Genomic DNA, 27,192 nt, shown 5'->3' on the forward strand with positions numbered 1-27,192 from the left:
CTGTAATCCCAGCACCTTTGGGAGGCCAAGGTGGGCAGATCCCTTGAGCTCAGGAGTTTGAGACCAGCCTGGTCAATATGGCAAAATCTTGTCTCTACAAAAAATACAAAAATTAGCCGGGCATGGTGGCGCTCACCTGTAGTCCCAGCTACTCGGAAAGCTGCAGTGGAAGGATCGCTTGAGCCTGGGAGGCAAGGCTGCAGTGAGCCATGTTCATACCACTGTACCCCAGGGTGACAAAGTGAGACCTTGTCTCAAAAACAAAAACAAACAAACAAAAACAGGAACAGAACATGAATATTATGAATATTTTCCATCATAATGACAGTCGCTGCTGGAGTAAATGTACTCCAGAAAGATTTTCTTCATTAAATACGTATGTCAAATAAATGGAGATTTGTGACCATTCCGACAACTGTCATTTCCATATCAGCTCAACAGTGTGGTACAGGTTATTAGCTGGTGTTCGGAAAAAGGCACATTACAGGAAGTGAACTTGTATCATCACTGCAGTCCTCAACACAGAATTCCCATTCTGCTTTATCATGGTGCAAAGGACAATTCTGCATGTGAAAGGAAGTAAAGGAAAATTTTAACAAAAACGAGTTGATGAGTTACCCTTTGTTGCTAAAGTTTGTTTAATTTCAATTAATTTTCACAGAAATAGCCAATAACTGCTTCATTTAACAGATATTCACTGACTGCTTACCATGGGTCAGGAATATTCCTAAGTGCAAGATATAGCCATATCCTGAAAAAAAAAGTGGCATTGCCATTACTGAGATGCAAAAGACAGCAGGAAGAGCAGATTTGTGAGAGAAATCCAAGAGTTTGTTTGGAGAGGAGTTATTTTGGTAATGTCCATTAGACATCTACGCAGAGATGCCAAGTAGATTGAGGACACATATCTGAGAATCCAAATTGGCTGACTTGCTTAACCTCTAAGCTTCAATAAAATGGTCAATATAACTCCTTTAAGAATTAAAAAATGTAATTTCAAACAGGAACTATTTTGAGTATTATTTCTTCAGTTGTCTGGTGGTTAAAACCACTTTATCTTCTGTGACTTTTAAAAAAATTTTACTTTTTATTAATTTTGTTTAAAAAATAGAGACGTGGTCAAGACCAGGTTGGTCTTTAACTCCTGGGTTTCAGTGATCCTCCTGTCTTGGCCTCCCAAAGTGCTGAGATTACAGGTGTGAGCCACCATGCCTGGTTATCTTCCATGACTTCTAAAATTTGAGTACTGGCCAGGCGCAGTGGCTCACACCTGTAATCCCAGCATTTTGGGAGGCCACGGCGGACGGATCCCTTGAGGTCAGGAATTCGAGACCAGCCTGGCTAACATGGGGAAACCCCGTCTTTACTAAAAATAGAAAAATTAGCCAGGCATGGTGGTAGGCACCTGTAATCCCAGCTACTTTGGAGACTGAGGCAGGAGACTTGTTTGAACCAGAGAGACAGAGGTTGCAGTGAGCCAAGATTGCACCACTGTACTCCCGCTTGGGCGACAGAGCATGGCTCTGTCTGGGGGGGAAAAAAAAATTGAGTATTGGAAATCTTTTTTTTTTTTAAAGACAGAATCTTGCTCTGTCACCCAGGCAGACAGTGACAAAAACACAGTATACAGTACTGGAAACACAGCTCACTGCAGCCTCGACCTCCTGGGCTCAAGCAATCTTCCTGCCTCAAGCTCCTGTATAGCTGGAACCACAGGCACATGTCACCATGTCTGGCTAATTTTTTAAATTTTGTGTAGACACAGTATCTCTCCTTGTTGCCTAGGCTGGTCTTGAACTCCTGGGCTCAAGCAATACTCCCACCTTGGCGTCCCAAAGTGCTGAGATTACAGGCATGAGCCACCGCACCCAGGCTGAAGATCTTATCTGAAGGTCAGGTTGATCACAATGACATCTTCTAAGAAATCCACTGGAAATAACTGTATTATCATATATGAATGGAGACTGGTTTAAAAAATTTACGGTTTTATCTGGCTAAATTTTAGTCCTATTGCTAGGAGTAAGTTAATTTTTTAAAACTCTAAATCTAAGAAAAAAAGAAACAAAGTACAAATCTAATGTATCCCGGTAAGAATGATTTTAATTTTAAAGAAATCTAAGAGAGTGTAAGTGTTTTAGAAGTGATTTGGGAATAGGGTTGCTGCTGGTGGCCAAAGACCCAGTCAGACTGTGCAAGCATGTCAATAAACATCTATGTCCAAGCAATGGCAAAAGTTCACAAACAAAGGATAAGAGTTGTGTCAAAGAGTGTCACATACAAGGACATAGAGAAAAAGGAAACTAGGTAATTCAAAACAATAAATTAAAAGAAGAAAAAAGCTGCAGGCATGCTGTGAATCTCCACCTCAAATGAGCATTTCTGATCTGTGAGTAGTAACTATCGGGCATGGGGTCAGTTTCATGGGTCTTGACCAACATTGAACACAAAGTGGAAAAAGAACTTCCACATCAAGATGGTGGATGGGAATACGCATCTGATAGCTTGTACTCCAAACTCAGCTAAATCTACAGTAAAGGAATTCACACATACAAGCACACACACACAAACCCACAAGGACCAGGAAGACAGGCATCAACCAAAACACAAGTTTGGAAGCTGCAAAGCATATGGACAAGTGGCAAAGGATCTGGTAGACTAAAGAAAGCGAGTCCTGACCAGCAATGGGGAAGGTTGAGAAATAATGAGGTACGCAGCAGACTCCTCCAAAGATGCGGGCACTGACATCCCCAGATGCTGCGGTCCTGAAGGAGAGGAAAGGAGCAGCTGAATTAAGGAGGCTGGGGTAAAAAGGTGCTCAAGGTACAAACGAACCCCTAGATCCCTGTCCTCACTCCAACTTGTTCTCTCTCAGCAGACATTGGGATGCTTCTCTGTGGAGGGTAAGACAGAGGGGTCTCTAGCCTGGGGAATACCAAGCACAGCTGGACTCAGGTGCAACCAGAAACAGAGAGCAGGTGACTATATGCACACACACCCTTCCCACTCAGCTCCTAATACTGACATCAGACCTCTACTCTCCAGTCTGAAGATTCATCTCTAGGAAAGCAGACCAACCAAGTGAAGACTTTAACACACTGACCTCAGGGATCCCTCAACCAACAGCCCATCCAGATACCCCACAATAAAAGAACCTCTGATTTGAGAAGGCCCATGCATTTGTGTGGAACTTCCAATCAGCATTTCCATCTCTCTTCTCTTTATCATAAATAACCAAGGGTTAATGGGCACTTGAGGAAAGCCTCTAGTATGAAGAAATAAACCCAAATAAACAGATTAGGGAAACTTAGAATGGTATATATGCTGTGGATTCTTTTAAAACTTAATTTTTTTTTTCAGAGATGATACTCCACTCAAAAACAAAACAAAAAACAAACAAATCCCAGAATGTTTAGAAATTTTTTTAAAAAAGCTCTTGGGGCCAGGTGTGGTGGCTCATGCCTGTAATCCCAGCACTTTGGGAGGCTGAGGCAGGTGGATCACGAGGTCAAGAGATCAAGATCATCCTGGCCAACATGGTGAAACCCTGTCTCTATTAAAAACACAAAAATTAGCTGGGCGTGGTGGTGTGCGCCTGTAGTCCCAGCTACTCGGGAGGCTGAGGCAGGAGAATCATTTGAACCTGGGAGGTGGAGGCTGCAGTGAGCCAAGATTGCGCCACTGCACTCCAGCCTGGCAACAGAGCAAGACTCCCTCTCAAAAAAAAAAAAAAAAAAAAGATCTCAGGAGGCTCTCCTCACAACACACATATGGTTAAGGCCCTGCCACCTACTTCGTGGCAGCTAATTATTATATACTATATATATATTTTTTCTTGTTGTTGTTTTTTTTCTTAAAACTAAAGCCTTTTTTTTTTTTTTTAAAGACTGAGTCTCACTGTGTTGCCTAGGCTGGAGTGCAGTGGCGTGATCTTGGCTCACTGCAACTTCTGCCTCCTGTCTTCAAGTGATTCTCCTGCCTCAGCCTCCCAAGTAGCTGTAAGGTGCGTGCCACCATGCTCAGCTAATTTTTGCATTTTCAGTAGATGAGGTTTCACCATGTTGGCCAGGCTGGTCATGAACACCTGAACTCAAGTGATTAAAAAATGCACTGGGGCTGGGCATGGTGGCTCATGCCTGTAATTTTAGCACTTTTGGGAGGCCCAGGTGAGTGAATTGCTTGAGGCCAGGAATTTGAGACCAGCCTGGGCAACATGGTGAAACCCCTTCTCTACAAAAAATACAAAAAAATTAGTTGGGTATCATAGCATGTGCCTGTAGTCTCAGCTACTCTGGAGGCTGAGGTTGGAGAATCGCTTGAGCCCAGGAATTAAAGGCTGCAGTGAGCCATGACTGTGCTACCACACTCCTCACTGGGTGACCAAGTAAAGACCCTGTCTAAAAAAAAAAAAGAAAAGAAAAGAAAATCAAGCTCTTGAAAATCTTTAAAAGGTATGATAATAGAGGAAAAAAATATTAGAAGGATTGGAAGGTAAAGTTGAAGAAGCAGAGTAAGAGATGGAAAAATGGGAGTGAAAAGATAAAACAAAGTGGAAGGTCGGTAAAGGAGTTCTAACATCTGAGTAACAGTAAGAGAAACCAAAAAAAAAAAAAAAAAAAAAGGGGGGGAGGCAATTATCAATGAAGTCATTAAATTCCCCAGGACTAAGAAAATATGATTTTGATTGAAAGGGTTCAGCGTGCCAAGCACAGAGGATGGAAACACCTTCTCCAAGGCCTGTGATCATGGACCACTGGAGGAAAATAAGATTCTAAGAGTTACAAGAGAGAAAGAAAGTGGTCACATACAAATGGCTGCTAGACCACAGACCAATGCCTTCAAAATTTCAAGTAAAAATGTTATCTAAATACATGCTGTTAAAACTATCAATGATGGGAGAAGAGAATAAAGATATTTTCAGACATTTCAGATCTCAAAAGTTTTACCTCCTACACATGTTTACAGGGAATCTACTCAAGGAAGCATGCCACCAAAAAGAGGGAACAAGTCAAAATAGGAATACACAGGACACAGAAAATAGGAAATTTAACATAAGAGGCAAAGGGAATCACCAGGGTGGTGGTATGCGAAAGTCAATGGAACTACAGAGATCTTGCTCATGGCTGAGACCATGAAGGTATTATGTTTCTAACACAAATGGCTTAAACACAAGCTGCATGACTCTTAGATTATCTGAGCAAGAGCACTGTTTCCTAAATTGAAATACAGAAATTAAAAATCTGCCTGAATTCAATTGATTCTATATAGTCTTACATACTTCTATATGCAAGTGTACATGAAGTTGGTAATAGCAGTGGCTATTACCACTTGGCTGGGTGACATGGCTCATGCCTATAATCCTAGTATTTTTGGAGGCCAAGCCAGGTGGACTGCTTGAGCTCAGGAGTTTGAGACCAGCCTGGGCAACATAGTGAGACCCTGTCTCTATTTTTAAAAATAAAACAAAAACTAAACAGTAGTGGCCTTTAGGGCAAGTGGGTTGTGGGCCCCTAGCAAAGAGATGAGGAGAATGACTTTTCACCATTCACCCTTTTATTTTCTTTGACTTGCGTCAAACAAACAAGTAGTACTTGTTCAACAATGAATATATTCCCTAATTCAAAAAAGAATGGAATGAAAAATACCTGATCACCATACTTAACAAGAATGTTTTATGAAAATTAAACATATAAAACTAGATTCCATATACATATTGTGCTATACTATGTGTTATATTTATATATTTTTATATAAATGTTATATTTATATTTATTTATCTATATTTATAATGTTATCTAACACTATAAATATGTTAAAGAGGTTATGACAGAAAATGTTTCTTACTGAAGGTTGCAAAGAACTTTGAAAACAATAAACCAAGTACTCTGGTAGAGACCTGCTTTCCTACAATACTGAGCATCCACTAGGTCCTGGGCACTCCCAGATCTGAGATGTTTGTGCCCTTGTATGTGGAGGTGCACATGGAACCAAACATCCCCACCTGGTGCTGGAATTCCAGGTGCAGTGTCCATTCATGTCTGTTCTAGGCCCACCCCTGTAAACAGTGTTAGGGAGGGCCTCCGGCTATGTGTGAGAAGGTCACTACAGGGAAACTTTGAAAAAAAATAAAGATGACAAAACATCACTGTTACAATTTTAAGGAATATTATTCTAAAACAAAAATTATTATTAATAAAATCATAGGTTTATTCCAATATTTTAAAATATTTTCTGTAACATTCCACTCAGAAAGTAGATAACCACAAAGTTCTTCCCTAAGGAAGGGTGCAAATGGAATGTAATATATTACTGTATTCTGTAGAATACAAACTGTGAAGACAAGGAAATTCAATTATTCAACTTTTTCTTCCTACACCATTTCTGCTGGAGAACTGCTCACTCAACATCCCAGAAGCTATCTTGTTGAGATTTGCTGCCACGATATAGGAGTGACGAACCTTCACTCAGCATAACGAATGTGACACTGCCTATATCCATCCTGTGTGAGAGTTAAAAGGTAAAGCCCCCTGCAGCACATGCCAACCAATCTATTAGAGCAGTCATGCACATGACTTCTGCCAAAATCCTCCAACTTAATGTTTAAATAGCTAAAATATGATCAAGGTCATATGGGTACTGCACTTGAAACTACAAACATCCTCTGTTCACAAATGTTCACTGTTATAGCAACAGCACTTGGGACAGTCAAGGGCACAATCACATTTTTAAAAATCAAGAGCAAAAAGTAAACACAAAAGGGCATTTGCATGAGGCAGAGAATCCTGTTTCTTGGCAGTAGACAGAAAACTGGTTAAAGAAATAGGCTCACAGATACGTACAATCTACAATTTGATTCTAAGTATTAGTCTTGAAGACATAGCTATACACATCCCAACATACAGCCTACTATTTTACATTAGTAGTTTCTTATATAACAGTTGGAAGAAAAACGTATCAAAAACCAACCTAAATCATATTAACCACTTTAATAAACCCCTTTATACTTTCTTTTTTTCAACCACTTTACTCCAGGTTTGGTTAGTATAATCACAAGACTGTCTAGCCTAACAGTCTAGAGAAAACTCTCTGGTTCCAAGATGATGCCTTGCTATATAGCCATTCATTATTCAGCTCCTAGTAAACCCTGAATTAGATATAGAAATTTGCAAAACAATATTTCCAAGAATGTGAAAAACAGAGGAAATTTAAGGCAGATGGTAACTCTAAGAAGAGTCACACGAGTATTAAATTGGCACGCTGGAAATGGCTCATAGCAAAATCTAATTTTCTATCAGATGAGGGGGCCAGACACAGTGGCTCATGCCTGTAATCCCAGCATTTTAAGAGGCTGAGGTGGGAGGATCACTTGAGTCCAGGAATTTGAGATCAGCCTGGGCAACATGGCAAAATCCCATCTCTACAATTAAAAAAAAAAAAAAAAAAAAAAAAATTAGCCGGTGTGGTAGTGTATGCCTGTAGTCCCAGCTACTTGGGAGGCTGAAGTTGCAGTCAGCCAAGATGGTGCCACGGCACTCCAACCTGGGTGACAGAGATCCCATTTCAAAAAACAAACAAAAAAAGGAACAGATTGGGGCTGCATGGTTAGGCTACACTGAGGAAATGTTCCTCTTATGGATCCACAAAAGAAAAATGACTTTTAGTGCCATGTGCCTTCTATAGCAAAACAGTCTAGCTCCCTCAACCCCACTGTGTGTCCGGGAAAAGATAGTGAAAACATTTCCTGGAGAGGTGAAGACTACAAGGAAGCTACCAGCTCACTGTGCACAGGTGAGAAAACGTCATGGTAAAGGAGCACCACGTGTTGATTTTAATAGCTTTTTCTAACTGGAGGAATCTGTCACATGCCATAGGAAAATTGCTCCCTGCCCTCTGAAAAAAAAAATGTCATACAGAAAAATCAGATTCATAAAAGAAAGTATACATCCAAAGTAGGCAAAAAACTATGGTTTATGCTTTCAAAATATGCAAAATAATTTCACTATAAAATACCTTGATTTGCATGTGACTTAGTACTTATTTCATATTAACCAGATTCAGTTGCTTTGATAAATCTGTTTTAGAATATCTATTTTTTTTTTTTTTTGAGACGGAGTCTCGCTCTGTTGCCCGGGCTGGAGTGCAGTGGCCGGATCTCAGCTCACTGCAAGCTCCGCCTCCCGGGTTTACGCCATTCTCCTGCATCAGCCTCCCGAGTAGCTGGGACTACAGGCGCCCACCACCTCGCCCGGCTAGTTTTTTGTATTTTTTAGTAGAGACGGGGTTTCACAGTGTTAGCCAGGATGGTCTCGATCTCCTGACCTCGTGATCCGCCCGTCTCGGCCTCCCAAAGTGCTGGGATTACAGGCTTGAGCCACCGCGCCCGGCTAGAATATCTATTTTTATGCCAAAAGATAAACCTTACATTTGTGCATCCATATGTAAAGCAATCCTGCTTGGCATTATGCAGCCAAGATACCAAAAGATTAATAACATAATTTTAAAAAGCTCCAGTTACGGACTAACAAATAATGTATTTCCTCAAATTTTCTGGTTACACTACTGACCTGTATTAATGCAATCTGAATTTTCAGATAGAAGTACCACTCAAGGTTGGTTGTTACAACTTAGAAGCAATAGGGTTGGGAAGCTCTTCAAAATATTGGCCATTAAATCATAAGTAAAATTAGAGCTGGATTATCGTAAGTGGAGTGCCCTAACTTTTCTTATTTCATACTCTGCAAATTGACTCTAACATTCATAATCATGCCCTTTTATGTGCTTTAAGCGGACATACTGACTTTGCAGTCTATACTTTGTAAGAGAGCAGGTAACTCCAGCACAGAAGAAACTATGTAATGCGGAACTGGGGAGGACTTTAGTGGCACTATTCCATTTTTATTGATCCAGACTGTTGCTTTCAATCCTGCATTGAGGCCTCCTTGGATGTCGGTTTCTAATGTGTCACCAACCATCACACAGTCCCCAGGTTGTACTCCAAGAAGATTGCAGCAGTAATAAAATATGGACGGTGCTGGTTTCTCCTCTCTCTGCTCTCCACCTACAACAACAGCATCAAAATAGGACTGACAGGCACAAGCCTCAATCTTCTCCCTCTGGGTCTGTCTGTCCCCATTCGTTAAGAGAAGTAGGCGGACCTCCTTTCGAAGTTCAGTAAGCATGGCTTTGACATCTTCTGCTAGTGTCATATGCTGTAAACGTGTAGATTTCCAAAGAAAATAACATTCTTCAGCCAATTCTCTATTGGCTGCACCACCTTTTGTTTCCTGGATTGCTTCTTCCCAATGTGAAGTCCTTAAATCAGTAATGCATGTATTGTAAGGATGAAAACATTCCTTGCTGAGTTTAACTTGAACTTTATCACAGATGATTTCAGCCTCTTCTTTATAATGGTATTTTGATTGTAAGAGTTTTATCACCTAAATAATGGAAAATAACTCCATTAACACATTGCATGTCTTTAATAGTCATGCCCTAGGAAGCTGTGATCCTACAAGTGGCTCAGAGATTCCAACTCTACTCCTCTGCTTTAAAGCAGCTATTTCTGGTGGGAATTGGCCTTATTTTTAGAGTTAACAAAGTGAGGTTCTCCCAACCTCTCTAGAACTCACTCATTTTTAAAAACCAACTTCTTCATATATAGCTAATAACAATCCTTTGTTTGGTAATTTAAAGTCCAACATCTTTCATTCTGGTCACGAAGACATGAAAATAAAACTTGTGCTTATTGGGCCGGGTGTGGTGGCTCATGCCTGTAATCCCAGCACTTTGGAAGGCCCGAGGTGGCAGGATCACTTGAGCCTACGAGTTCAGGACCAGTGTCGGCAACATAGCGAGACCCCATCTCAAAAACAAAACAAAAAATCCTTGTACTTATTTTCGGTAAAACATTTAAAATTTCTGACAACCACTATTTAGACTATTATCAGAAAAAAATAACACCTAGTTCATCTAATTTTTTCTCATCTACATCCATTTCCTATTTTGAAGACCTAAATTGACTATCACCTATAATGGGATTGAATTCTATACTTTTATTTTTTTTTGAGACAGAGTCTCATTCTGTAGCTTAGGCTCAAGTGCAACGGCACCAGCTCAGCTCACTGCAACCTCCACCGTCCAGGCTCAAGGGATTCTCCTGCTTTAGCCTCCTGTGTAGCTGAGATTACAGGTGCCCGCCATGATGCCCGGTTAATTTTTGTATTTTTAGTAGAGACAGGGTTTCACCATGTTGGCCAGGCTGGTCTCGAATTTCTGACCTCAAGTGATCTGCCCGCCTCGGCCTCCAAATTACTGGGATTACAGGTGTGAGCCACTGTGCCTGGCCCAATTCTGTACTTTTTTGTTTTTGGATACAGAGGCTCGCTCTGTCGCCCAGGCTGGAGTGCATTGGCACAATCTCAGCTTACTGCAACCTCTGCCTCCTGGGTTCAAGTGATTCTCCTGCTTCAGCCTCCCGAATAGCTGGGACTATAGGTGCCCGCCACCATGTCTGGCTAATTTTTGTATTTTTAGTAGAGGCGGGATTTCACCATGTTGGCCAGGCTAGCCTCGAACTCTTGACCCCAGGTGATCTTCCTGCCTCTGCCTGTCAAAGTGTTGGGATTACAGGCATGAGCCACTGTGCCGGGCCCCAATTCTGTACTTTTGAGTTAAATACTCCCTCTCCCGTATTCCCAAGGCTCTTTATGTGTGCTTTTAAACACTAATCCATTTGGCCTGTCTTCTAACTTTTCCTAAAACCCCTAACGTGGCAAGCATTGTACTACATACTTACATACATTATTTCTAACCTTTTCTACAATCCTGCAAGATAGTTCCATGTTCCAAATGAGGCAGGGAAGTGCAGAACTGTTAATAACTTGCCCATCTGGGATCTGCATCCATACCTGCTTACTTCCAAAGCCCACATGCTTGCCTTTGCACTATGTCTTAAGCACGGGAGACTGGCCTTTGTCCTTGGAGCATTATCTGGTGGGGAATAAACAACCACTACAAATGATGGGGCGGGTGGCGGGGGGGGCATGCCATGACAGTTTGAACAAGCTGTGGGAATAATACGGACGTCATTCCATAGGGTAGCTGGCATAGGAAGTCACATTGAGACCAAGGAGTAAACAAGCAGAAAAAGTGGGTATGAGAAGAGAAGAAAATCATTCCAGACAGAGGAACAGCATGAACAAAGGCCAAGAGTTCAAAATTTTGTGGAAAAAGCAAGAAGCTGAGTTGAGCCCAAATGGAGGCATGTGAGGGAGGATGCCAAGAGATGCAATTGGGGAACCTGTTTGCAGATAGTCTGTGAAGGACCTTGAACCCCATGCTATAGCAGGTGCTGCCTAACTCCCCTTGGCACACACTATATTCACTCGCCAGTGGCTTCCCACTCAAGCGTGGGCCTCTCTGCTTGTGGGCTTTACTTGGCCACATACAGGGTATCTATACACACAGGAAGGGGCTAAAAAGTATTGCCCTGGGAGCAGCCCTCAACAAATGTAGGGTAGAAACTGGCGAATAAATATCACAGCTTCCTTGCCCCTTGGGGAGCACAACTGAACCCTGTTCTGTGTACTCTCTCCCAGAGATCTCCAGCTGCTCACAGCCGTAACCTGCTCATTAAGCTGCTCTAACCTGTACTGGACTCCTTTCCCTTCTTGTCTCCCTGACCCCTTAACGTGTATCCTGGGATCACCTCATAAACTGCCTGCACTGGAAGTCCTGTGTTCAGGTGAGCACCTGAGGAAAGTCAAACAGGCTGGGCAATGCTGGCTCTTTGAAATGCACCCAGCTACGGCTAAAATATATCTGTTGTAACAGGATTAGAGAATAAGCAGTATGCTACTCACACCAAAAACTCAACTCACCTACTGAGAGAAAAACGCACGTCTTTTTCTTCCCTCAGAGTAAAAGAATCACAACAAAGGAAAAGGGTCTTTTTTTTTTTCTTCCCGGAACAGGATCTCGCTCTGTTACGCAGGCTGGATGGAGTGCAGTAGAGGAATGATTATAGTTCACTGTGGCCTCAAACTCCTGGGCTCATCTCCCTTTAGTCCCCTGAGGAGCTAGGACTACAAGTGCACACCACCATACCCAGCTAATAAGTTTTTTTTGTAGAGACAGGGGTCTGGTCGTATTGCCCAGGATTGTCTTTAACTCCTGGCCTCAAGCAATCCTCCTGCCCTGGTGCTGGGAATTACAGGTGTGAGCCACTGTGCCTGGATGAAAGGAAAATATTTTTTGAGGTATTTGTGCTAATCGGAAAATGTATCAGAAGACTTGGCCATATCAGAAAAAAAAATTTTTTTTAAAGAAAAAAGAAAAGAAAATGTAATCATTAAGAAAAATCTTATCTGCCCAAGAAAAATATACTAGCCCTAGGAATTTTAGGTAGAGGCAAAACACTAAAATTTTGCTTTATAAATTTCTATTAATAAAACTTTTTCAATCTCCATGTTTATCTCACCATTTTTGCTAGCAACATCAATTGAAGGACTCTTAAGCTATGACTGACAGGAGCTCCAAAGTTTCAGCAACCCTACAGCAGTGCAAGGACACACGCCTCTAGGACTCCACAGAGCTTGAGCTCAAATAGGGGCTGGCTCATAACAAGTAAACAAAGAGCTCCCAATACAGACTCAATTCCCTGTTACTTCAACTGGTGCTTCATTAAGCACATTCTTGGGGCTCTGAAAAAGTAGGATTTGCTCATCTTAAAAGGGAGATGTTTGTAAAGGCATGGTATACCACTCTCAAGTTTCAAAATCTCTTCCTATTCTATCCCTTCAATTAACTTCCTCATTTTGTCACACAGCAAGTAATCACAGATTGGTGTGGGACGGTAAGTAGCATTTTAACAATATTAACATCTTTAGGAAAAAAGCTTATCAGCATTCATTTATTAGTTCAAACAGAAACTAACACCTACCCTGAATTAGTATGCGTTATTACAAACTCTCCTAACACCTGCACTGAAAATGGGAGTATTGATTGAACTGGAGGTGAAGGAAAAAGCTCTCTAACTTGCAGGTGTGATGATACTTTGTGTGTGACTGGTAAGGCAGGGCTGAAAAAGATTTTGGTATGAAGAGCCCACCAGGTGCTCGCTGGCCTGAAGAAAGTGGCCCTGCTCTGATAGATGGGCTATCAGTAGACTAATATGAACTCAAACTTCACTCACTTCAAAACTCTATCTTAAGGCTCTGAACATATACAAAGAAGGACACTCTATTCTTCTACTGTCTGCTCCCTAGACCCAGAACTAAAGTTGGTATCATCAATACTTTAGTTAACTGATTTTAAAAGGCTTTTTGAGGGCTTAGTTTGGGAAGCATCTAATACTTTACAACATTTTAAGAAAAGTGTATTCTGAATACTAATCATTTGGATATGAAGTGTACGGCAGGTGCACCTGACAGCACTCACTTACGCATAACCTTAGAATGCCTCTGTGGTCTATGAGGAATGTGTATTTGGGTTCCAAGATAAGGAGTTCAGGAGTGTCCAATCCAGAGATTCATTTCTTATTTAGGAGGAAGATCTGGACCATGGCCCATTCCATCCTGTGGAACTCAGGTTGCAGAGGGGATAGAGGTCCTTTTTTTTTCTTTCCATTAAACGAAGGTGGCCAGGAGGAGGTTGCTGCAGGGAGGGTGCTAAATGAAAATGCTACATAAACTGCATTATTTTTACAAGTGGCTGCAGTTCTGTCCAGCCCACTGCCAATGGACCATCTTGTATATAAGTTTCTGCAAAAACTCTTTCTCATTTGCTGGCTTCGAGTCTCATCTTCAGCCTCTTGAACATGGTGCTATCCCTACTGAAATCAATAGGGATCCAGCACAACAGAAGGGGATGAATTCCAAATAAAACTATTAATACTTTAAAAACACACTCACAAAATGAGACCTGCACTCAGCCTAGCAATTCAAGCAGCCCTTCTGTTATTTTTATTTCAAGTCTGTGCTCAAACATCACCTACTCCATGAGGCCAAATCTGACCAGTCTATTTAAAATGTTGATTTGTGACCCTCTCTGCTTTTTCTACCACACTTGTAAATATTTATTATGTTCATTGCCATACCCACTAAGAAGTAAATTCACAAATGCAAAAATCTCTTCTGCTTTGTTCACTGAGAAACTCCAGGCTTCTGTAGAAAAGTTCCTGAGTAATTACCGTGAAAAAACAGGTCTAAAGAGGGAGGAAAAAAATAACTTCCCTAGGTGATTAAAAAAAATTAAAGTTGATACATACAGTCAGTATCTGACCTCTTGTCCCCAGGCCCAGGGCAATAAATGGCTGGACCTTTCCCTCTTCCTCCATTCATAAATTATTTACAATGATTTATGAAAGCTGGCATGTTACTTTTGAACAGGTCAACATCTATGGATGTTACTGTTTCCTTACGTGATAAAGTATTCCTTGTATAGCCAAGAGCACACAGTTCGATTCTGCTCATTTATTAGGCTAATTTCTTATCCTGCTAATTTATTATTACAGGCTAATTATAAAGGAGGCAGTAATAGAACCAAGTCTGGAAGTAAAATTTGTATCCATCCATCCAGCATTTATTCAACATTTGCCATGTGTCAAACGAGGAGAATTAAGACAGCTTGTTCCCTCCCAAGAAGGTCACTATTTAGTTGTAGGCACCTGACTTTCAAAATTAATTGTAACATCCTTTGACAGATGCATTAAGAAATATCTGAACAAAATAGAGCACTAGTATAAGTGAGGGTGTAAAGACCGGGGAGACACACGATTTAGTCTTTGTTTTAAAAATATTGCTGTGGCAAGAATGTGGAGGGCACACTGGATGTGGTAAACCTGGAGACAAGCTCACACCAACAGTCTAGGTGAGAGATGAGTTCAGCTGTAACGGAGACATGCACGGGGAATGTGCAGTGGTGGACAGCCAGCATACGAGGGTGGAAGGTGCTGTAATTCGCTGAGTGGACACTGCACGCATGGGCTTCCCAAGCATTACAGGGTTACTGAGGACTAATATAACTCACATTTTATGAAGATATAAGGCTCCGAGGGGTTAATTCCTTGAGGCACTTTCAGCTAGGTTTTCAGAGAGCTGTGATTCATATTCAAATGTCTGATTTTTAAAGCCCAAACTCTGGAACTACAGCAAGAATTGGCCTAAAGCAGTAATTTAATTGGAATGCACAGGGCTCAGCTTACTAATAACACACAGGTAAATATGCAACGTCCGCAGCCAGAGATACTGGAGGCAATATGGCACAGGGTGGCACCCCTGAGGTGGAGGCCAACGTTATATAGAAGGGACAGTTAAAAGTGGGGAATGCCTCAGTAAAGTCATGAAGACAGACTTTAAAAATGTCCACGGATTCTGGCAATTTGGGACTGCCTAGTGACCCAGCAAGTCTATTTCAGTCTAGCGGTGAAGATAAAGCAACATTACGATAGATTTAGTAATAAATAGGAGGTAGACATAAGGAGATAACGGGTATGGATTTCTCCGGGAAAACATGGCTGTCAAGAGAGACAGGTAACATCTAGAGCAGGAAGAACAGCCCAAAGGGAGGCATCCTTTTTTAAAACTATAGGGCAAACAAGAATATGCGGCAGGAGTGGAATGCAGCTAAAAAGAAAACGGATGAGGTAGTGGAAGATCCAGGGACACAAAAACTGATGAAGCATGAAGAGGACGGGGAGCTCAGGTTCGGACGAATTAGCTTTTGAAAGTGGGTTTTCCATATCTGATAAATCCTTTGCTTTCCCCTTGAAGCTGAAGAAAGAGAAAGGGAAGCCGGGGTGGACTCGGGCTGGAACACGGGAAGGTCTGAAACTGCCTCCGCGCGTGTAGATGAGCGGTGCCGCGGAGCAGCGCCTCCGGAAAGGCATGCCCTCGCAGCACGGGCTTTTGCTGTGTCACCTCAGAAAGCCACGGGGACCACCACCCCGCCACGGTGGCCAGGAGTTCTGTGGGGACAATTCTCTAAAGCAGGGCTTATGTCCAGGCTTGGTACTGACAGCCGTGTCCCTTCTTGGGGCAACACTGGGGCTAACTCTACCAAGTCTCCTCCCGGCACCCCCCACACCGACAGCCCGACCGCGGGCGGGCCCAGCGCCTGGTCTCGCGGCTTTGCTGTCGCCTCCCACGCCCACGGGTACCTCCGCCACCATGGCAGTCGTCACGGAGCCCTTCCGCGTCCCGAGTGCCGAGGCACCCGCCAGCAGCCGCCCCGGGGCTCGAGGTTGGGTGGCGAGCGGTAGCCAGGTCACGGAATGCAGACCCGCAGGGCCCGCGCACCTCCAGCCACCTCCGCACCCGGATGCTCCCGAGGTCTCAACCAGCAAGAGCGGCCCGCGGCGCCGGGGTGGAAGTGGGGTCACGGGGAGGTGAGCGCGCAGGACGCTGCGGGGCGCACTGACCCCGCCTAGAGGAGCGCCACGGGAGGGGACGTTACCTCCAACATGCCTCTCCTGCTCGCCCCGGCAGTGTCGATGAGAGTGTTATCCAAGTCAAAGAAAACGGCCCGCACACGGCTCAGCCCCATAGCGCCGGCCGCTCGCGCGACCCGTAGCCTCGCCGCCGCCGCCGCCGCCTGCGCATGCGCAAGGCGGGCTGCCCCGCGAAACGTGGGAGGAGCCGCGAGGTCACCAGACCGTCTCCAGGCGCCCGTGGAACTCCAGCGGTCGGTTCATTCTCTGCGCCACCGAGAAAAGTGAGATCCCGCGAGACTCCCGGGGTCCGGTCTCTCAAGAGTGCTAGAAGCGTGCGTGGGTGCGGCGGCGTGCCGCGACTTCTCAGTGGCTGTGGCTGTGGTTGGTCCGAAGCGTTGTCCTCTTCGTGGTGTCTTTCTGCTTTTCGCTTTCCTCCCTGGGCCCTCCGGCGCGAGGGACCGTCATCGCTGCCCCTAGGGAGGTTGTCCGCGCTGCCAGGCGCTGGGCAGCGGGCTCTCCGGGTGGCCGGGCGGGCGGCGCGGAGACGTCTGCGGGCCCCGTGTCGGCCGTGAGAGCCCGCGGTCTCAGCCTGCCTGGGCGCGCAGGTCACTGTCGGCGAGCCGGGGAAGGCAGAAGGTGGAGCCTGCGCCTTCCCACCTCGCGCCGTTTGCGGCCTTGACCGGGGTGGAATCCCTGTCAGCTTGGGCCCGCGCCAGCCGGTTTTTGAAAGACGTGACTTGGGTCTCTTACAACCCGTTTAGTACCTGTGCCCGAAGACGAAGGGACTGTGTAGTGGCTGCCCCATGTTTTGCCCTTCCTGATTGCTTTCCTGAAACCTTGCGTTCTCAGGTTTTTGGATGCCTTTTACTCGGTTGTTTTCAGGCTTAGCAAGAGGTAGAGGGACGTCGACCGCCTGTTAAACCCGCAGAAGGGCTGTAGCAGCTCTTGCCTTCTAGTGCTGGCAGAACGGGGATCGTGACACTAATCTCTAATCTTTGTCTCTCTTGGGTAACTTTACTGTAATTTGGATATGTGGGCATCTTTAATGACTAGAAATTGACTGTCAGGTATTACAGAGCTACAGGCCAATTACTTGATTTTGTTTAGCCAGTTAGCTGAGTGGTTTATTTTTAAATTTATTTTTATTTTCGAGATGGAGTCTTGCTCTGTCACCCAGGTTGGAGTGCAGTGGCGTGATCTCCGCTCACTGCAACCTCTGCCTCCCGGGGTCAAGCAATTCTCCTGTTTCAGTCTCTTGAGTAGCTGGGATTACAGGCGCATGTCACCACCCCCGGCTAATTTTTGTATTTTTAGTGGAGACCGAGTTTCACCATGTTGACCAGGCTAGTCTCGAACTCCTGACCTTGTAATCCACCAGTCTTGGCCTTCCAAAGAGCTGGGATTACAGGCGTGAGCCACCGAGCCTGGCTAAGGGTGATTTTTACATTTGTAAATGGATTTAAAAAACGGATAAAAAATCAAAATAACAGTATTTTGTTACATATGAAAATCAAATTTTAGTGCCCATAGTTGCATTAGAACACAGCACACTCATTCATTTCTGTATCGTCTGCGGCTGCTTTTGCCTTACAGAAGCAGAGTAATTGCAAGTGAGATCACGTGGCTGGAAATCCTAACGTATTCATTATTTAGCTCTTTAGAGAAAAAAATTGCTACTCTCTCGCCTCGCTGGTGGAACTCCTTAACAGATCACTGATGTTCAGTACCTTAGATTAATTGGTTTATCTTTATATTAATAGGAGTTTCTTCTGCAGCGTTAGACTACCTACAGTATCTATATTTTATGGAGCACAATCACAGTTGACATCTCATTGCTGCGGTCAAGAATAAACCCATATACATTCTTCAAAACCATGACTCCTTTCTGTGCTTACCTCGTTGATGTATAGGGCTAGCCTATCAATTGTGGACATTTAGATTAGCAATTAGCCAAAATTATGAATGTATTAATTGGAGTTACTTTTAATTGCCTGAAATGTCAGAATCAATTTAACATAAAACTATAGGCATACGAAGCTTTTAAGATTGGAGCGGCTTTTTTTTTTTTTTTTTTTTTTTTTTTTTTTTTCTGACTGGCATGCAGAGTTTGTTGATTTAGGCACAAATCTAAAGTTAGATGAGACATAGTCTGTATAATCCTTTTAAGGGGATGAGTTGTTTGACAGATTTCCTTTTGTGGCAAGTTGTCTAATGGCATTCCATGACCTGTCCAACTTTGTGTAGAGCACTCTATTCTGTTGCTGTTCATAAAAATCTGAATCTGTTGTTCCACCCACAGCACCAATTGAAAATAAAAAACAGGAGAGGGAGGATAAAAATTGGCCTATACCGCCTCCTCCAATTGCAGAAACATCTGTACCGCCTCCTTCGGTGGTAGAAACAAAAATCCCAATACAAAGAATTTTACGCTCTGCTGTCATAGCTGGAGAGCCCTTAGGACCTTGCGCTTTTCCTATTTCGGTAAGGCCTGATCCAAATAATCCACAGTAGGTTATTCATAAACACACTCCACAAGAATTTAAGTTTTTGAAGGAATTAAAAACTAGTGTGGTCAATAATGGAGTACAAAGCCCATGGTTCCCAGAGGAAGGAATGCTAGAAGTAGAACTCTGGGAGCAAGTGGGGAGAAACCTTAAACAACATCAGGTGCAAAGGCATCAGGTCCCGATAAAGTCTTTAATGTTATGGGCTTTAATTTGAGCAGCCCTGGCACAGTTACACACAGAAGATCCTAAAAAGAGGAAGGAGAAGAAAACGTCACCTGCCTTCTCACCTCCTCTTCCCTCAGTATCACCGGGCCAAAATAACAAAGAGGAAACAGATCTTACCTAAGCCTCCTCACCAATAGATAGGAAAAAGGACAGAGGATACACTACAGCTCTCAGTCCCTGTCCAGGCTCCACTATAACCAGCACGGACCTAGGGGGACTGAACAAAGGAGGGGAACACGGGAGTGAAAGACAAGAGATAAAAGTATATTTGGAAGAAGGGGTCGGGGTCACCTTGCCTCTAGTGGACAAGGGGCCTGACCTTTACATAGCCCTCCGTATTAGGCAAAAGAGATAGCGAGAAAGGGCTTGGTTGTCGGGTAATAGTCGGCCATTTGGTTCACAGCAGGATTGCCAGACTGCATCCTTTGGACAATAGGCACTGGATTTCTCAATAGATAACTTGAAGGAGCCTGGCACCAGGAAGTGATGTCCTTCAGCAAACCTTTTGGTGGCAGGGCAGTGTGAATTTGCCCACATCCTGCATTCATGATAAAACAGTTTGCTGTTTGATCATATAGCCTCCAGAGGAATGCTGAGTTGGTCGTATCCCATGGGTCTTCAGCTCCTTGCAACTTTGCTACTTGAATAATGGCTAACTGCAGTAAAACCTGACAGCTTTATTATTTTTTTATTAACTGTTTTTTTGAGATGGATTTTCGCTCTTGTCGCCCAGGCTGGAGGGCAATGGCATGATCTCAGCTCACTGCAACCTCCACCTCCTGGGTTCAAACAATTCTCCTGCCTCAACCTCCCAAGTAGCTGGGACTACTGGCATGCACCACTATGCCTGGCTAATTTTGTATTTTTAATAGAGACGGGTTCTCGCTCTATTAGCCAGGCTGGTCTCAAACTCCTGACTTCAGGTGATCCACCTACCTCCGCCTCCCAAAGTTCTGGGATTACGGGCATGAGCTTCTGTGCCTGGCCGACACCTTGATTGATTGATTGATTGAGACAGAGTCTCATTCTGTTGCCCAGACTGGAGTGCAGTAGCATGATCTCAGTTCCCAGCTTCAAGCGATTCTCCTGCCCCAGTCTCTAGTAGCTGGGATTAAAGGTGCGTGCCACCATGCCTGGCTAATTTTCATATTTTTAGTAGAGACGGGGTTTCACCATGTTGGCCAGGCTGGTCTTGAACCCCTGACCTCAGTTGGTCTGCCTGCCTTGGCCTCCCAAAGTGCTGGGATTACGGGTGTGAGCCACTGCACCCGGCCAGCTTTATTTTTTTAATTAATATTATTTGAGACAGGATCTTGTTCTGTTGCCCAGGCTGGAGGGCAGTGGCGCAATCTCGGCTCACTGCAACCTCTGTCTCCTGGGCTCAAGTGATCCTCCCACCAGCATGTGGCAGCACACTTGGCTAATTTTTTTTTTTTTTAATTTACAAAGAAAAGAGGTTTAATTGGCTCATGGTTCTTTGACCTATACAGGCTTCTGCTTTTGGGGAGGCCTCAGGAAACTTATTACAATCATGGTGGAAGGTGAAGAGAAAGCAAGTACATCTTCACATGGCTGGCAAGAGAGAGGAGGAGGGGAGGTGCTACACACTTTCAAACAACCAGATCTTATGAGAACTCTATCTTGAGAATAGCAAGGGGGACGTCTGCCCCCATGATTCAATCATCTCCCACCAGGCCCCTCCTCCAACACTGGAGATTACAATTTGACATGAAATTTGAGTGGGGACACAGAGCCAAACCATATCAACTAGGAAACATAACACTTCACTGTTGTAACACACTGCAAATTTTAGTTGGCTGGGCAGTGAAATACAAGTTCACTTCTCATTTATATAAAGTGCGATGTGGGTTGGTCCTGGGTTGGTGGTGTCATTTCTCCATGGGGTGATGCAGGGCCCAGGGTTTTTCTTGTCATAGCTTTACCATCTCCTAGAGCCTGGGAATCCTCTTTCCCCCGGGCACTGGAAACCTGGAGAGGTCATCGGGGAAGCACACGTGATTTTGAAAAACCCTGGCCTGGACATGACCACCTCTCCTCTGCTTGTAGCCTATGGTTTGGCCATGACAAAGGCAAGGGTGGCCGGGAGATGTCATTTGTAGCTGGACAGCTGTTCCCAGCAGCCCTTCTATCTTCTTGAAGGTGAGGCTTGAATTTTTTGTTGGATCACTTGTGAATCTGTCACACCAATGAGTGCTGTAAAATTCGGAGTGGGATTTTACATAGAGAAAGCTAGAAAAACAACTGTGTGTTCATGAGGCCAAGGCATCAGGGTTGAGCACAAACATAATTTGAATGCAGATTTGTCTCTGCTAGTTAATCTCACTTTACAGTTCCCCCAGTGTCATGGGTTATCCGGAAGGTTATTTCATGTACCGCCTTTGTGTGGAAGCACATTTCCATAGATAGCAGATAAAGATCTCTTAACCTTGTATTTTCCCTCATATCATCATGAATAGCTTATGCAATGCCATTTCAGTGAGGCTGACAGCTTCTACAATGAGGTCTGGATGCAGCAGCATATCTTCTTGTTATATATAAAAAAGAGTGACAGCATTCTTCGTTTACGGTGACATCAATGAAGTCTGCTTGTAGAGGTTCCCCATCCATCCATTCATAATACCTTTTATGATTTTAGGCTTTCGAACATGGCACTCTGGTCTGGTTTTCAAATATACCACCATTATTGGCTTAGGAAGCCGTTCTTCAATATTTCATTTTCCTAAAAATATCTGGAATATATTAATTCCCATGAAGCTTCTCCATGGGGTAGGCTGTCAGCTAGGACTTTAACAGGAAGAGAGGGGGAAAAGTGCTGCTGGATCATCCTCTCCCTTGTGACACCTGAAAGTGTGTGCCCCATTTTTTCCTTCTTGTCATATTCCCCAAATAAAGGCCTATGGGAGACACGGTTCCTGAGCACAGCTGACTGCTCTGTACTGGGAAGTTAAACAGGTTAGAAAGAGGGGAGTTATAACACAGATTGAGTTATATTGTGGGTCATTCCTGACCTGGAAACGTATTAGCTCTTTGGAGCCCTTGAGTTTGCCATCAGGAGAAGGAGAGATGCCTGTTCAAGGTGAAGCCTGGAACCACCATGGGTTGGGTGAGGAATGGGCAGTGAATGTGCTTCCTAAGATACCCTTCTGCTGATCAAAAGTGCATTCTTGGTTCCCCAGGGAGTGCCCATTTGGACAGAGATGGAGAATTACGATGGATATTGCTTCTCAATGTTTTGTCACTTTTGAGGTGCCATGGTGTCTTTCACCATTTCCTGGTTTCTTCCTTGTCTGCAGATCTTACTAGAGTTAGGCTAAATCAATTTCAGGTTCAGCTCTAGTGGACTGGGAACATTCTCCAGCAGGGAACTCCTTGGACAGGCTGGGGACAGCTGGGACACTTCCTGAAGCAACTTAGATAGGAAAAATCATGATGAACTTTGTTTTAGGGAAGAATATTGTTGGGCACCCTGAGTCCGCCTACCACCAGCCGTGGAGGGCATGTTATAAACACACCAGACACGCCAAGGATGGGAACATTGGACCTAATTTAGCAAAAACAAATCCTTTCCCTTACACATACTTCTCTAATTACAAATGAGATCATGGTAGGCTTAGCATGAGTAAATAAAATTGATTCTCTCCACATACTATTGGAAATGATAAATGTGTTCAAGAAAGGGCCTCAAATACCCCACTGCTGATTAGAAAAGGCAAAATAATTGTGAGATACTGACTAATAGATGGAAGGAATTGTGGCAGAATTGGTCTTCTTGCAGAAATGTCACTGGTCTGATCTTTTCAAGATAATTACCATCAAATGAGTGTGTGTTTCATGCTTTACCCTTCAGTTGGCCGGGGCATTGCAGGAATCCCACATTGACTCAGCTATAGGTGGCTCTGGCTTTCTCTCTGTTTGAAGCCTGTAACGGAGCCCCTCTGTTTTCTTTTCTTTTTTCTTTCTTTTTTTTTTTTTTTTTTTATTTTTAGTTCTAGGGTACGTGTGCACAACGTGCAGGTTTGTTACATAGGTATATATGTGCCATGTTGGTTTGCTGCACCCATCAACTCGTCATTTACAGTAGGTATTTCTCCTAATGCTTTCCCTCCCCCAGACCCCCACCCCGCGACAGGCCCTGGTGTGTGATGTTTCCCGCCCTGTGTCCAGGTGTTCTCTTTTTTCAATTCCCACCTATGAGTAAGAACATGTGGTATTTGGTTTTCTATCCTTGTGATAGTTTGCTGAGAATGATGGTTTCCAGCTTCATGCATGTCGCTGCAAAGGACATGAAATCATCCTTTTTTATGGCTGCATAGTATTCCATGGTGTATATGTACCAATTTACTTAATCCAGTGAATCATTGATGGACATTTGGGTTGGTTCCAAGTCTTTGCTATTGTGAATAGTGTCACAATAAACATACATGTGCATGTGTATTTATACTAGCATGATTTATAATCCTTTGGGTATATACTACCCAGTAATGGGATCACTGGGTCAAATAGTATTTCTATTTCTAGATCCTTGAGGAATCGCCACACTGTCTTCCACAATGGTTGAACTAAGTTACACTCCCAACAACAGTGTAAAAGTGTTCCTATTTCTCCACATCCTCTCCAGCATCTGTTGTTTCCTGACTTTTTAATGATTGCCATTCTAACTGGCATGAGATGGTATCTCATTGTGGTTTTGATTTGCATTTCTCTAATGACCAGTGATGATGAGCATTTTTTCATGTGTCTGTTGGCTGCATAAAAATGCCCTGTTTTGAGAAGTGTCTGTTCATATCCTTTGCCCACTTTTTGATGGGGTTGTTTTTTACTTGTAAATTTGTTTAAGTTCTTTGTAGATTCTGGATATTAGCTGTTTGTCATATGGGTAGATTGCAAAAATTTTCTTCCATTCTGTAGGTTGCCTGTTTACTCTGATGGTAGTTTCTTTTGCTGTGCAGAAACTCTTTATCGTCCCATTTATCTATTTTGGCTTTTGTTGCCATTGCTTTTGGTGTTTTAGTCATGAAGTCCTTGCCCATGCCTATATCCTGAATGGTATTGCCTAGGTTTTCTTCTAGGGTTTTTATGGTTTTAGCTCTAACATTTAAGTCTCCAATCCATCTTGAATTAATTTTTGCATAAGGTGTAAGGAAAGGGATCCAGTTTCAGCTTTCTACATATGGCTAGTCAGTTTTCCCAGCACCATTTGTTAAATAGGGAATCCTTTCCCCATTTCTTGTTTTTGTCAGGTTTGTCAAAGGTTAGATGGTTATAGATGTGTGGTGTTATTTCTGAGGCCTCTGTTCTGTTCCATTGCTCTATATACCTGCTTTAGTACAAGTACCATGCTGTTTTTGTTACTGTAACCTTGTAGTATAATTTGAAGTCAGGCAGTGTGATGCCTCCAGCTTTGTTCTTTTTGCTTAGGATTGTCTTGGCTATGCGGGCTCTTTTTTGGTTCCATAGGAACTTTAAAGCAGTTTTTTTCCAATTCTGTGAATAAAGTCATTGGTAGCTTGATGGGGATGGCATTGAATCTATAAATTACCTTGGGCAGTATGGTTATTTTCACAATACTGATTCTTGCTATCCATGAGCATGGAATGTCCTTCCGTTTGTTTGTGTCCTCTTTTATTTCGTTGAGCAGTGTTTGTAGTTCTCCTTGAAGAGGTCCTTCAAATCCCATGTTAGTTGGATTCCTAGGTATTTTATTCTCCTTGTAGCATGGGAGATTGTGAATGGGAGTTCACTCATGATTTGACACTCTTTTTGTCTGTTATTGGTGTATAGGAATGCTTGTGATTTTTGCACATTGATTTTGTATCCTGAGACTTTGCTGAAGTTGCCTATCAGCTTAAGGAGATTTTGGGCTGGGGCGAGGGGATTTTCTAAATACACAATCATGTCATCTGCAAACAGGGACAATTTGACTTCCTCTTTTCCTAATTGAATACCCTTTATTTCTTTCTCTTGCCCGATTGCCCTGGCCAGAACTTCCAACATTATGTTGAATAGGAGTGGTGAGAGAGGGTATCCTTGTCTTGTGCTGGTTTTCAAAGGGAATGCTTCCAGTTTTTGCCCATTCAGTATATTGGCTGTGGGTTTGTATAAAATAATAAGAACTTCATAAATAGCTCTTATTATTTTGAGATACGTTCCATGAATCCTTAGTTTTTTGAGTGTTTTTTTTAGCATGAAGGATTGTTGAATTTTGTGAAAGGCCTTTTCTGCATCTATTGAGATTATCATGTAGTTTTTGTTATTGTTTCTGTTTATGTGATGGATTACATTTATTGATTTGCAATTGTTGAACCAGCCTTGCATCCCAGGGATGAAGCCGACTTGATTGTGGTGGATAAGCTTTTTGATATGCTGGCGGATTCAGTTTGCCAGTATTTTACAGTGAGGATTTTTGCATTGATGTTCATCAGGGGTATTGGTCTAAAATTCTCTTTTTTTGTTGTGTTTCTGCCAGGCTTCGGTATCAGGATTATGCTGGCCTCATAAAATGAGTTAGGGAGGATTCCCTCTTTTTCTATTGATTGGAATAGTTTCAGAAGGAATGGTAACAGCTCCTCTTTTTACCTCTGGTAGAATTTGGCTGTGAATCCATCTGATCCTGGACTTTTTTTGGTTGGTAGGCCATTATTTATTGCCTCAATTTCAGAGCCTGTTATTGGTCTATTCAGGGATTCAACTTCTTCTGGTTTAGTCTTTGGAGGGTGTATGTGTCCAGGAATTTATCCATTTCTTGTAGATTTTCTAGTTTATTTGCATAGAGGTGCTTGTAGCATTCTCTGATGGTAGTTTGTATTTCTGTGGGATCGGTGGTGATATCCCCTTTATCATTTTTTACTGCATCTATTTGATTCTTCTCTTCTTTATTAGTCTTGCTAGTGGTCTATCAATTTTGTTGATCTTTTCAAAAAACCAGCTCCTGGATTCATTGATTTTTTTTGAAGGTTTTTTTGTGTCTGTATCTCCTTCAGTTCTGCTCTGATCTTGGTTATTTCTGGCCTTTTTTTTTTTTTTTGTAGACAAGAGGTCTCCCTATATTGCCCAGGCTGGTCTCAAACTCACAGGCTCAAACAATCCTAGTGCCTCAGCCTCCCAAAGTGCTTGGATTACAGGCATGAGCCACCACACCCTGCCTGACAGCTTTAATTCCTTCTAAATTAAATGTCTGGAAACTTTAGGATGTTACAGTTAACATTTGTGGATGAATGATTCTTCCTGTTGCATTTTAAGGAGGTGAGATGTACAGACTCATTCCAGATGGACCTCAGTTTGCTAAGTTCAGTACTGAAACTGCCATTTTGATAGGTTAACACTAGTAGTTAGAGGACATCTTCATATTTGCAGGAAACAAGGTCCGAATAGAAGATTTGTAAGTCACTGTTCTCAATGGCTCATGCCTATAACCTCAGCACTTTGGGAGGCTGAGGCAGTCAGATTGCTTTAGGCCAGGAGTTTGAGACCAGGCTGGGCAACATGGTGAGACCCCATATCTACAAAAAATTTGAAAATTAGCTGAGTGTAGTGGTGTGTGCCTGTGGTCCCATCTGCTCGGGAGGCTGAGGTGGGAGAATAGCTTGAGCTGAGGAGGTTGAGGCTACAGTGAGCTGTGGTCCTGCCTCTGCACTTTAGCCTCGGCGACAATGAGACCCTGCCTCCAAAAAAAAAAAAAAAGAAAGAAAAAAGATTTGTGACTGTGAGACTTAATCTAGGAACAAATGGAAATGAAACTGTAGTGATGTTTCTCCTGCATTCTTCCGTCTGCAGAATGGCACCATTGTCGTGCAGATGCTGATGCCCAGCACTGAGCCTGTCTCCTACCTTAGGGGAAGTTCCCTGGCCCTTCCCACCTACCTCTTCTGTGTAAGTTTATTACAACTGAACGGCCTCAAGAGCAAGTGTGCCTTCTGGTTTAAAGTTTTCTCAGATTAGGGCGTTGCCAGGTTGATAGGGATGAAACAGAAGCAACCAGAAGAGAATCTTAGGCTGCCACATCTACCCAGCTAC

At 43.2% G+C, this 27,192-nt stretch overlaps 1 protein-coding gene across 3 annotated transcripts; it reads right to left on the reverse strand.

The window, feature by feature from the left end:
- Positions 1-200: 200 nt before the first annotated feature.
- Positions 201-16,603, reverse strand: NANP (N-acetylneuraminic acid phosphatase). 3 transcript variants are annotated; one of them, XR_002726596.1, is made up of 4 exons: positions 16,450-16,603; positions 8,562-9,434; positions 710-751; positions 201-563 (listed from the first exon to the last, which is right to left on the reverse strand). XR_002726596.1 is itself a non-coding variant. In XM_023193465.1 (2 exons), exons 1-2 carry the CDS (start codon positions 16,537-16,539, stop codon positions 8,778-8,780), a joined length of 747 nt encoding a protein of 248 aa, XP_023049233.1. In that variant the 5' UTR covers positions 16,540-16,603; the 3' UTR covers positions 8,280-8,777. The 3 variants fall into 3 exon arrangements, 1 of the variants encoding a protein (XP_023049233.1); XR_002726597.1 differs by lacking the exon at positions 710-751; XM_023193465.1 differs by lacking the exons at positions 201-563; positions 710-751 and having other exon boundaries at positions 8,280-9,434.
- Between the last annotated feature and the right edge of the window lie 10,589 nt (positions 16,604-27,192).

This window comes from Piliocolobus tephrosceles, chromosome 20 (assembly GCF_002776525.5).
Source record: "Piliocolobus tephrosceles isolate RC106 chromosome 20, ASM277652v3, whole genome shotgun sequence".
Taxonomy (NCBI): domain Eukaryota; kingdom Metazoa; phylum Chordata; class Mammalia; order Primates; family Cercopithecidae; genus Piliocolobus; species Piliocolobus tephrosceles.

Excerpts from the sequence above, each read along its gene's own strand:
- NANP (XM_023193465.1), bottom strand. The coding sequence starts at position 16,539 with ATGGGGCTGAGCCGTGTGCGGGCCGTTTTCTTTGACTTGGATAACACT. Across the intron at positions 9,435-16,449 it reads GCAGGAGAGGCATGTTGGAG|GTGATAAAACTCTTACAATC; the intron begins GTAACGTCCCCT and ends TCCATTATTTAG.